General features: G+C 43.3%; 1 protein-coding gene across 1 annotated transcript in view; it reads right to left on the minus strand.

Moving 5' to 3' along the window:
* CD109 (CD109 molecule) overlaps window positions 1–12319 on the minus strand; it is a 197275-nt gene extending 184956 nt beyond the window's left edge. Inside the window, 2 exon segments of the mRNA XM_049776808.1 lie at window positions 10903–11075; window positions 12133–12319. Of these exon segments, the coding sequence (XP_049632765.1) occupies window positions 10903–11075; window positions 12133–12206 (247 nt within the window). The 5' untranslated portion in view covers window positions 12207–12319.
* Between the last annotated feature and the right edge of the window lie 945 nt (window positions 12320–13264).

Raw genomic sequence — 13264 nt, forward strand, 5'->3', positions numbered from 1 at the left:
CTTACTTGACTCTCTCCACTGAATTTCTGACCAATTTCACCCTAACTGTTGAAAAAGAGGGGAGTCAAGCGATGGAATTTTCCTATGGGGAAATAGAAGTCAAAGACACCCAGAAAGAGCAGGAATCATAATAATGTCTTTCTCAAGATTTGCAACTACATTTTTGGTGCAATGATGAGCCTATTAGCCCTGATCCAAAGATAATACATTCCAATTACACTTCTAAATCTTGATGACCATTGCTATAAAATTGGACCTACCCTCAAAGCTTCAACTAATAAGCAAGCAACCACCACCAATAGCCCCTTTCTCTTCTCTACTCTCCTGTACTCCCTAAAGGCTACTTCCACTATCAGTTTTTTAGCTCCCACACAAAGGGACTAGATAAGGAAATACCTCCAAATCTTCATCTTACCTCTCAATGTGCTACCTCCTTCTAAAGAGATGACCAGATTTGTACAATTCAGGGACTTAGGAGAGAAGGGCTCGTATAGAGTGGTGCTCAAGTCATTTCCAGTGGTGCTTTGGGGAAAACATGTGGTGCTGAATGAAGAGTAAACTCAGGGCTCCTTTATACATGGCATGTACTCCAGCTCTTTGATTCATTATCCCTAACTCCTAGATCTGTACACTTCAGGGGCAAGTAGGTAACTCTGACAAAGCTTTCCTAAAACCAAAATTCAATTTTACTCATTTTAAATTTTGAATGTCAAAAATATTTCTTTCCTTATACATTTTTTTATTTCTTACTTGCAGCAGGTGGTGGCTTGTAGGGCTAAATCATCCACCTGTGCTCTGCATTTGATCCCACCTCTTCTTCCCTACCTAAGTCACCTCTGCATCAACCAAGTCTGGTGCTCTGCAGAAACTTCATCATCCACCTGCCCCCTAAAAACATCAAATGTGCACAAAGAATGACCTTCTCATTTTAATTCCTCAAATTGGGAGAGTTTTATTACTTAAAACTTAATTTGGGAGGGGGGGTGTCGGAAAGATAGCATGGAGACAGGGCGTTTGCCTTTCATGCAGAAGGTCATTGGTTCGAATCCTGGCATCCCATATGGTCCCCTGAGCCTGCCAGGAGCAATTTCTGAGTGTAGAGCCAGAAGTAACCCCTGAGCACTGCCGAGTGTGACCCAAAAACAAAACACACACACACACACACACACACACACACACAAAACTTGACTTGGGCTCCAAACTTCCAACTTAAAATCACTAATTCTAAATGAGGATTACCAATGGCATTTGTCTGCTGTATTTTGTCTTTCTTATTCTTTTTTATTTTATTTGTTGTTTTTGGGTCACATCCGGCAATGCTCAGGAGTTATTTCTTGCTCTAAGCTCAGAAATCACCCCTGGCAGGTATGGGGGACCATATGGGATGCTGGGATTTGAACCACCATCCTTCTGCATGCAAGGCAAACACCCTGCCTCCATGCTATCTCTCTTGCACCATATCTGCCCATTTATAAATAATGTAGATTTTTTTTGTTTGTTTGTTTGTTTTTGGGTCACACAGGCAGCACTCAGGGATTACTCCTGGCTCTATGCTCAGAAATCGCTCCTCGCAGGCTCAGGGGACCATATGGGTGCTGGATTCAAACCACCGTCCTTCTGCATGCAAGGCAAATGCCTTACCTCCATGCTATCTCTCCAGCCTGTCTTTTTTACTCTTGCTATGATAAAAGACTTTCTTCCTGGAACTCTTTTTTTCTCTTGGCCCAAAAGTAGCTTATCATCTTCAATCTATCCTTACCCTTGCTCACTCCCTTTCACTGATATATTTCCTGTACCCAAGTTTCTGTCCGGAAGCCTTTCCACAAGCTTTCTGTCTTATACATCTTAGACCTTTTTACAGAGTCTCCAAACAGTTTCTACCTCTATGAAAAAAATGATTCAAATATTCTCTCTAGGCACAATTTCAAAACTATATGCAGAAACTCTCTACCTAAATGTCTCCCCAAATTGACATCTAGAGCAGAAAGTTAACAGCTCTTCAGAAAGCACACGCAGGAAAAACATTTTCTCTGTCCTCCCAATAGCCACTCCCAGCCATCAGTTCACTCCATGATCCAGCACATCCTCTCCCCCTCTAGTACATGAAGAAGTACATGTCAGCAGAGGTGAAGCCTTTATAAATGAATAGCTGTCTCACTCTGAAAGCAAAAGACAGAATCACATGGAGGCATGATTTCGAATCTACTTGGATTTGTTTTCTAATATAGAAACAAATAGCGAACACTCTGCAGCCTTCTGTATTTTTTTTAATTTATTTAAACACCTTAATTACATACATGATTGTGTTTGGGTTTCAGTCATGTAAAGAACACCACCCATCACCAGTGCAACATTCCCATCACCAATGTCCCAAGTCTCCCTCCTCCCCACCCGACCCCCGCCTGTACTCTAGACAGGCGCCTTCTGTATTTTTAACATAACCAACCATCCTTATGAGTCAGTAACTTTCTTCCTCTTCCTCCCTATCCCCCATTCGATGACAATCCACAATAGCAAATAGCAGCCAGTAACAAAGAGATGGGGGAAGGGAAAGCTCCAATGTCCTCTAGAGAAATAACATGTTGCAGATGGCAAAGCCTTCTTACTAACATATTGGTTCAAACAGTGAACCAGCCCAAATTCCTACAGAATATAATTGCTGTTTCCACCAAAGTGAGTCACGGGGACAGTGAGTCAGATTTAGAAAAGAACAGCACATGTCTTACTTGGAGTTGGAAAAGTCTGTATGTTCACCCTCAACTTCAGTATCCCTGATTCACAATCAGACCTCAAGACTAATTTCTTCACTGCTAAAAATGAAAACCAATGCTTGGGGCTGGGAGAACTGCCCCCAGTGATCAGTGGGATATCCAGAAGAGGACTTCTTTTTATGCATCTATGACTCGTATCAGGCTTGCAAAAGTATGCAGCTCCCCTCAGCCTTCCGTCTCAGTCTCCGTACATGTGTGAGATAGTAATGAGCAGAGCTTCTCATTCTAATGTGTCTGAAAATCATGACTGGTGTTTGCTAAAAATAAAGTCTCAATGTCTTTACATGACCCAAGTCTTGAGAATATTGTGAATCTGCACTTCTAATCAGTCTGACTCCCAGTTTGAGAGCCACAACAACAGATTTTGGTTTCAGAAAAACCTATGGGGGGTGTGGGCCCCTGGCCCAACCCTGATGCAGAATTCTAAGTCTGTATCAGAAAAAAAGTACAAATATATCCTAAGTCATGCATAGTTCTTACAAGTCCCTCAGTGCATCAGCTAAGACTCTCCACCATTGTTCTTTTTATACTTGTAGTATTGCTACCCCCTGATGACCACCAGAATGCAAGGATCCTCCACCATTATCCCAAGGTTCCCCAGGCCCAGCAATCTCAGATATAGGTTTTAGTGACCATATTTCAGGGCTGTTTCCATTGGGAATTGTCTAACCCTTTGCTTTGTATCTTTATACTAGACCTGAGTAGATTTCATTAGGACAAAATCAAATCTATTTAACTACCAATGCAACTGTGAAAAAGACTTTTAGAGGAGACACACCACAAAAATATCTCAAAATGGTAAAATATTTCATGCTTTTCCAAGCAGTAGAACAACCTTCTAATTCAGAGCTGATACACACATGTGCAAACTCAGCTTTGCCTTTTACTGTTCATACAGGAAAAATCATTGTTGTCTCTCAATTTCTGCTTTCATCATCTCTGAAATGAAGATAATCATGCCTCTTCATTGGGTCATTGAAGTTAAATATTAAGCATACAGACCAGAAGAAAAGAAACATTATTTCACATAGTAAATCCCTTTCTATTCCCCCTATTAGTGATTTCATAGCACCTTTTACAGAATTCCAGTTAAGAGCATCCTAAGAAGATGGTTAGCAATAGCCACTGACATGACTATTACTATTCTCTTTTAATAGAGACCATATTCATAAATAATTTCTATGTGTTAAGTACTGTGAGCAGGTTAATAACATTTAATAACAATTTAATAACATTTAATAACAATAACATAATCATAGAAGGCAGGAACCACTGTTCACCAGATAATACACTGAAGCCTGATAAAATCATAACTTCTCACAGCCAGACAACTACTGATAGGAGGGCCCACAGTAACCTGGATTCTAAGCACAAGTACTTTGTCTTTGCACTCTGGTTCTTTATGCTTAGGGAACACCAACCTATTTATTTATATCACACACATTTCCAATGCCCACGCCCTTAAAAACCATTCTCATGTACCTACAAGTTCAGGCTAAATTCTACTAGCAGAGTTGCCTGTGAAAACCTGCCCAGGAGATCTGCCCACACACTAATTATTCTACTTTCAGAAAAAGTCACATGACTGATTTTTATCTCTATGTCAGAAAATATATGTTCAGGAGTTTTGTTTCCTCTGGAAAACTATCCCAACTAAATTAGATCTTTCTTTTTTCTAACTATTTAAGAAATACTGATTGCCCATACTTACTGTCTTAAGATGAAAAATAAGTGTAGCTCAGTAACAGAGGGCATGCTTTTCATGCATGAGGCCCTGGTTGGGTCCCCAGCACAAGGAAGGAAAGAAGGGAAGGAGGGATGAAGGGAGAGAAGGAGGGATGAAGGGAGGGAAGGAGGGATGAAGGGAGGGAGGAAGGGAGGGAGGGAGAGAGGAAGGAAGGAAGGAAGGAAGGAAGGAAGGAAGGAAGGAAGGAAGGAAGGAAGGAAGGGAGGGAGGGAGGGAGGGAGGGAGGGAGGGAGGGAGGGAGGGAGGAAGGAAGGAAGGAAGGAAGGAAGGAAGGAAGGAAGGAAGGAAGGAAGGGAGGGAGGGAGGGAGGGAGGGAGGGAGGGAGGGAGGGAGGGAGGGAGGGAGGGAGGGAGGGAGGGAGGGGAAGGAAGGAAGGAAGGAAGGAAGGGAGGGAGGGAGGGAGGGAGGGAGGGAGGGAGGGAGGGAGGGAGGGAGGAAGGAAGGAAGGAAGGAAGGAAGGAAGGAAGGAAGGAAGGAAGGAAGGAAGGAAGGAAGGAAGGAAGGAAGGAAGGAAGGGAAGAAGGAAGGAAGGGGAGGGAGGAAAAAGAAAGTGAGGAGGTAGGAAATTGCACATACTACAAAATGAAGGGCTATCCATAGAATTACACAAAGTGAAACAAATTGGAAGAGAAAAGCTAGGTATTAGATGATTTCACCCTTGTATGCAAAATGAAGGTAATAAAATTAGAAACATACAAAAGACAAACCAATATGGGTCATAGAACATGGGTTACCTGAAGAGAAGAGGGAAGGAAATAAAGCTGGAAGGATAGACAAAAATATTTTTGTCTCTGCCAATGTTACTCAGCTCACACAGACAAAAGACAATAAAAATTAGCATTCTAATGAGGGAAAGGAATAATTAACTCCAGTTAATTAATCAAATCAATGCTACTTTTCTAAAAGGTAGGGGGAAAAAAGTTTTCCTTTTCTGTCAAATAACACTTCCTTGAATACAAGCCATATTTTCCTGTATTCATCAGTCAATTCTGTAGGGACCAGGCAGATAGTACAAGGGTTAAGGCACTTACTTTGCATGCAGTTTATCCCCATTTGATCCTAAATAAAGTCCCCCAGCACCACCAGGAGTGATACCTGAGCATAGAGCCAGAATGAACCTCTGAGCATCACCAGCAGTGGCCCAAACTCCCACCCAAATTCCACAAAATATATTATCTTCAATTTAAATCCCTAGCTATAAGTATTGCTAAGACATAGTAATCTAGACATGAATTCTGGTGACGATAACTATGGCCTGTCCGTGAGATTTTTATTAACAGGGGTTCATTTCATACCTGAGAAAGAATTTGCCAGACCCATCTCTGCTAGATCATGTACTTTCATTAAAACCAAAATTTTCAGGGACAGAGTGATAGTACCATGGGCAGGACATTCACCTTTGTCACTTCATATGGTCCCCTCAGTGAGCACTGCCAGGAGTGACTCCTGATCTCAGAGTCAGGAGTAAACTCTGAGCACCACAGGATGTCTCACTAAGGAGAGAAAAGCCATATTTTCTTGCAGACCCTCATAAAAAAAAAGTAGTGAATAGGGGCTGGAGAGATAGCATGGAGATAGGGCATTTGCCTTGCATGCAGAAGGACGGTGGTTCGTATCCCGGAATCCCATATGGTCCCCCGAGCCTGCCAGGAGTGATTTCTGAGCATAGAGCCAGGAGTAACCCCTGAGCGCTGCTGGTGTGACCCAAAAACCAAAAAAAAAAAAAAAAAAGGTAGTGAATCAATCAGACCAGATGTGTAATTTGTATCTGTGTACAAGGAGGGAAGTGAATCCTAGGAAGATGCAGATCTCACTCACTTATCCACAAGTCCTCATTTATCTACAAATGGTTACAACTGGAGAAGTCAGATAAAGCAAAGGATGTGAAGACAAGGAAGGGAAACAATTTCTTGATTTCTTCAGTTCTAACATTACAGGAAGCATCTGCTCTGAAAACAATAACTCATTGCCTCTAAAAGAGAGGAACATTCTCTTTTGAAGAAGGGAGAATGCTCTCGGCAATGGTAATTTCAACAAAACCAACTGTACTGAACAGTCAAAAACAGTCCCTGAAAAACTAGATTTTTTTTTTTTTCAAAGACCCATTCTGTTCCCGGGATAGCACTGTCCAACCCAGGCTCAAGTACTTTAGTCCTTCCAAGAGATTAAGACAAATTCTACTTCAGAAGAAAATCTAAGAATAAAGCTTAAAAAAGCAAAAATCCACAATATCACACACACACACACACACACACACACACACACACACACACACACCTGCAGTATATTATGTACAAGAAAGAGAAATAAGGATGCAGAAAAGGCTATACAGAAGATATTATTGAAGAAAAGTAAGTAAATACCTAAGTAAAGCCCTACTATTTATAAACACTATTCACGTTATTCTGTAGTTCTGCTGCAGTAACTATCACAGGAGCTAAGAAGAAATGGTTACTCTTGTCAACAGTGAATGTAAAACTGCTGTGATTTAGTATCTCAATATTCCCTTTTGCTACTATAATAAAAACCAAAAGTATTTCCTTTTCACAAGTAACTATACAATAATAAAAGTTCAAATCTTCCCCCATGTGGAAGAGAAATACTAGGCAAGGGTAATGGCTCAGTGCCAAAAATGCATGCTTTGGGACCAAAGTGATAGCATAGCAGTAGGCACTTGCTTACACACATCCAACCTGGATTCAATCCCCAGCACCCCAGATGGCCCCCAAACACCATCAGGAGTTATCATTGAACTCAGAGTCACAAGTAAGCATCAGGCACCCTTCACCACACACCATAAAAATGATGGCCTTGTGGCCAGAGAGATAGCACAATGACAGGGTATTTGCCTTGCACAGGGCCAAACCAGGACAGACCTCGGTTCGATTCTTGGCATCCCATACGGTCCCCCAAGCCTACCAGGAGCAATTTCTGAGTGAAGAGCCATGAGTAACCCCTGAACACGGCCAGGTGTGGTCCAAAAACAAACAAAAACAGAAACAACAAAAAAATGATAGCCTTGATACAAGAGACTAGGGGAAGAAACTGAATTCAATTCAGTACAGAGGAAGGAAGGAAGGAAGGAAGGAAGGAAGGAAGGAAGGAAGGAAGGAAGGAAGGAAGGAAGGAAGGAAGGAAGGAAGGAAGGAAGGAAGGAAGGAAGGAAGGAAGGAAGGAAGGAAGGAAGGAAGGAAGGAAGGAAGGAAGGAAGGAAGGAAGGAAGGAAGGAAGGAAGCTCTTTTTCATTACTATTACTGTTGTTTACTGATAGCCTACTAGGAAATAGAGACAAATTTTCACTGTACAATCATCTTAGGAAAATTTTTCATTGTCAAATTCCAGATGAGAAAACTGAAACTCAGAGCAGTTAGGAAACCTATTCAAGATCACAAGCCTGGTGCCAAGTCAATGTGAAGTACTAGTCTATACTTCCTTTCCAGATGCACAAGTCTTTGGTTTTCCTGACATTACTCCTCAGGAAGCCACATTCTGGGAGCCCTTCATACCTCACCTCTTCCTGACTCCTTTCCCACTCACCCACCAAGTCTGCCAACTTTCAGTAAAGAATCACAGATACAGATGAACTTCGATTTTTGTCTCATTTCATGATGGTGTTCATTTCTCTGTGATGGTAGAGGCTAAACATTTACCTAAAAATTACATTTACTGTGGATTTCATCTTGTGCTCTTAAATTATTATTTTTAAAAAAAATAGCTCTTAATATATAGAAATATTTGCTTCCATGTCTGGCCTCCAGTAAAACATTAAATATACTAGTTAGCAGTGTATTTCGTGATAGCATAGTAGGATTAACTTGACTCTGCTTTATTCCCATTATCAAAGAGATGTAAGCACAACATATTATACAACATATTATAATGGGAAGGGGACACTTTCCAGGCAGTGCCCAAGAGGACTGAGGCCCAGGGCTCCCACCTGAAATTCTCAGACAACTAAGCAGGAAGTTCAGTGTAAGATCCCAGGATAAGGTGACAGGGAAACACAGGCTACTCCAGTGATTCTAGGTGTATCCAGGGTAGCATCCAACTAGGCTCCAAAGACCATTTAGTTCCAGGAATAGAACTTGGGTCGGTAACATGCCTATCGTGTACTATTTTTCAGCCCAAAGCACTCTCATTTTTTTATTTTGTTTTGTTTGGGGACCACACCTGACAGTAGATAGAGATTACTCCAGGCTCTGCACTCAGGAATCACTCCTTGTGGACTCAGGGGACCATATGGGATACCAAGGATCAAACACGGGTTAGCTGTGTGCAAAGTCAACACTTTACACTCTCTACTCTCTCTGGCACAGCCCCATGGTCTTTCACTTAAAATAAAAACAAAGACTGGGCATGTTTCCACACTAATGCAGAGCACTTGTTCTGCATGAAGCCTAGGTATTATTCCAAGCACCACATGGGTTTTTGAGCAATGAGTTAGGAGTAGCCCCTGAGCACTGCTAGGTGAGTCTTTTGCCTCCAAAGAAAGAACACTTCAGCCAGAGAGAGAGAGTTCAAGGATAAAAGGAAAGATTTTTACATGAGAGGCCTAAAGGTCAGCAACATATAGCTTCTGAGTATTTCCAGGAGCAACCTCCAAGCACAAAGCTAGGAATAGGCCCCAGGATGGGCCAAAAACCCTAAATAAAAAAGTAAACAAGGGGGGAGGGGGTAATGTTGCACTGGTGAAGGGGGGTGTTCTGGTTATGACTGTAACCCAAATATGATCATGTTACTTAAATAAAAGATATATTTAATAAAAAAAAGTAAACAAATTAGTAACAAATCAAATAATTTAATTTTCATTCTAATTTCAAAGTATTTAAATATAAGTATTTAAATATAATCCCTGCTGAAGCCAGGCACACAGGTCAACAGTAGAGCTATTTCCTTGCAATTGTGAAGTCTGGGATTCAATTCCCAGTACCACTATAATAAAGCAGCATGTATCTCCACAATTATTTTTCTCTTTAAAAACCAAGGTATTCATTGGCCCACTTAATTTTGGAGCAAAACAGGTCCCAAACATGAAAATTCCGATTTTACATTAAATTTTCTTATTTGCTTGCTTTTCTTGTCTTTTTTCCTGTTACTTTAAAATTTCAGAAATAGGACCAGAGCAGTGGCACAGCAGTAGGGCATTTGCTTTGCACGCAGTTGACCTAGGATGGACCTTGGTTCGATCCTCCAGACTCCCATATGGTCCCCCAAGCCAGGAGCGATTTCTGAGCACATAGCCAGGAGTAACCCCTGAATATCACAGGGTGTGGCCCATAAAACAAAAAACAAAATTTCAGAAATAGGGGATAGAGAGATGGCATAAGGGTTAAGGTAACTAACTGCCTTGCATGTAACAACCCCAGGTTCAATCCCAGCACTAAAACTGGTTCCCTGAGCACAGCTAGGAGTGATTGCTAAATGTAGAAGATCCAGGAGTAAGTACTGAGCACTCAGGCAGATGTGACCCATGAACATAGAGCCAGAAGGAAGCCCTTGCCGGGTAAAATAAAAAATCATGAAATATTTTACAAAACTAAATCTTGACTATTATATAGCTATTAATATATAATATTATATAAAAATATATAATAAATATGATTGGTGGAGACTTCCATCTCTTCTTAATTCTCTTTTGGGCACACACTAGCCTCCGTTTCTCAGCCTCCTTAGCAGTCAAATGAGATTCTAGGAGAATGAGTAGAAGTGATGAGTCACTTGCATTTTTAGCCCAGGAAACCTCCCATGTGAGAAATTCCAGGCTCTTCTTCTGTAAACTTAGAAACCACTTGACCATAGACTCACAAAGTAGAAACTACCCTAGTCTCTGAATCTGCGCTTGAAAAAGCACCCAGAAAGACTAGTCTATTTTGGACTTCCCATGAAAGAACTACGAGTGTACTTGGCCCAAATTCAATCCTCAGCACCACATATGATCCCCAAGCCAAATCAGAAGTGATCCCAGAGCACAGAGCCCATGTTAAGCCCTGAGCACAACTAGGTAAGGTGCAAAAAAAAAAAAAAGGAAGAGTATTAAATCGGGGCCAGAGCGATAACACAGCGATAGGGCATTTGCCTTGCACGCAGCAGACCTGTGACAGATCCAGTTTCAATTCCTGGCATCCCATATGGTCCCTAGAGCCTGACAGGGACGATTTCTGACCACAGAGCCAGGAGTAACCCCTGAGCACCGCCGGGTGTGGCTCAAAAACCTAAATAAATAAATAAATAAATAAATAAATAAATAAATAAATAAATAAATAAATAAAAGTATTAAGTAAGAGACTACAATAAAGTTTCTTATTCTCCCATCCCGGAATAAGTTTGATTCACATGTTCCAGTTATTAGTGCAGAAGAGTGCGTCAGCATGCTGTTTATCATACCTTTTTCAAAGACTCTTTCTGCTTCCAAGACCAAGGTGGTGTGGTTGGCGACTTTCTTGAACACCTCAGCCTTTACAGTAAGCTGTGGGGGGCTGTGTTCCAGAAGCTCTACCCCTACAGTCACATTTCCTCCAGGTCTGATGATCCCAGGTGCTGTTACCAGAAACCGGGGCCTATAGAGTTCCCAACAGGAGGGGGGAAAAAAGATTAATTTTTATCCTCCCATCTCCATTCTTGTTATCCTCAGATTTCTTTAATAAAAAGACAGAGTCAATGTATTGACTGTCATTGGCAAATGTTCTCATTAATAGCTCCCATTTAAGCAATGGAAATGCCATTGAAACAACAAGGCCAGTTAAGATCCAGTTGAATGCTGTTCCTGCCCCCATGGAGAATGACTTTGTCAGGATATGCATTTTATAAACTATAGGCAATCCAGGATGGATGTAAATAGTTTATAGTGGTGCTAGAAGTTAGCAGCAAAGTGCAAGGTTCAAACCTCTCCACCTACAGTCTTTATCCCAAAGCATTGCCTTCCTTGGCCTTAACACACACACACACACACACACACACACACACACCCTCCTTGGCCTTAACACACACACACACACACACACACACACACACCACTAGAATGCTTTGTTGCTTACTCAAACCTTTTGTTTGAGCATTTGCTATCAAACCAGTATACTGTTTAAAATCAACATCTGCACGTGAACTATGCCTGCTGACATTCTCAAGCACAGCAAAGTCCTAACACTGAGCTTTCTGTGCCCCATGGAGAGATCTTGGCGTCCAGCCGCAGCAGCCTCCAGGGATGAGGTCGGCACTTTGTCTTACTTGGTAGCCTCCCTAGTTCTCCTACACAGTCCTACCTGGATGCTTCAGCGGGCTCAGACGCACTTTCAAGGCCCGAGTTGAGGTGCAAAAGGGAAAACACTAAATAGCCCAGCTCTTTGAGGGAAAGGGGCACGTAACTTGGGAGCAAAAGCTTGAAGAAGCATAGAGGCAACGTGAGCTGAAAATAAAATAGCTTTCAACAGAAAAGATGTGGCCAGAGCCGCTCTGAGGGAGTGGACAAAGTAAGTGGTCCCGCGGAGAAGTGCACCCCGAAGTCACTCCGAAGCTCGGAGCCGGGCCCAACGGGGACCCTCCTGCCTGGGGCGCCCCATCCACCCCCCACTCCGCCATCCCCGGCTCCCACGCCCAGGAGGTCTCCCACGCTCCTACCCGGGTGCCACGGCCAGAGCCGCGCTGCACCAGCAAACGAGGTGGGCAGCGGGCAGCAGAAGGGGGTTCCGCATCTTGCAGGGTCTGCCGGCGCCCGTCGGCTGCTGGGGAAACGTGGGCACCGCGAGCTGTGGCTGGGCACCGCCTCCCGACTCTGCTTTCCCCTCCCGGAGTTTTGCAATCTGGAACGGGGCGCGCCTCGCAGCCAAGAGGGAGATCCGAACTGGGACGGGAACGGGTGGCTCCACCCTCGCAATGGCGCTTCTGCAAACCCGGTCGGTCCAGGAGGGGCCCCGAAAGTCTCCCCAGACTATGGTGCCCAACCCGGGCGCGCGGGACGCCCAACCAGGCCCCCACCCCGATTCCTGGGGCTGTTGACGCGAGCTCGCTCCCCGGCGGAGGCCCAGAGGGAACAAACAGGCCCATCCTTGGAAGAGAAATTCAGAGTAGAGATGTGAAGTGGGGAAAAGCAATCGCTGCCTTCCAGACCAGGAATTTTAGAGAATGTTAGAGAAATGGCGCCCCACGCGCGCCTGGACATGAGCACAGTCACACACACACACGTGTGTGCACACCCACGCATGCCCGCGCCCCGCTGCATTGGCTAGGACATTGCTTCAAGTAGATGAATGAACACAAGTAAAGGACCATTTTATTTTTTCCTTCAAACAAAAAGTGAGGCAAATCGTTTGCCTTCTGGGGCGGGGGGAGTTTTCTCACCCCAAAGAGGGGTGAACGCTCTAAGGGAAATAACTACACTAACAATTAGCATGACAATGTTAATGAATGAGAGAAGCAGAATGCCTGTCGTGAATACAGGCAGGGGTGGGGCAGGAGGGAGATCGGAGGCATCGTGGTGGAACTGTTGCACTGGTGAAGGGGGGGTGTTCTGTTTAGGACTGAAACCCAACTACAATCATGCTTGTAATCATGGTGCATAAATAAAGGTTTTATAAACTTGAAAGGAAAAAGAAAAGAAAAGATTTCTAGCATCCGCCAAAGTTCGCTCTTGGGCCTCTGCTCTAAGAGAAACAATTCTCTGCGGAGATGTCTCTTGCTTCGGCAGGCGGGTGAGCTTTCCTCGGAGCTCCAGGGAAGACGAGGTGGACACAGCCTGATGCTCTCCTGCCCC

The sequence above is a fragment of the Suncus etruscus genome, chromosome 7 (genome assembly GCF_024139225.1).
Source record: "Suncus etruscus isolate mSunEtr1 chromosome 7, mSunEtr1.pri.cur, whole genome shotgun sequence".
Taxonomy (NCBI): Eukaryota; Metazoa; Chordata; class Mammalia; order Eulipotyphla; family Soricidae; genus Suncus; species Suncus etruscus.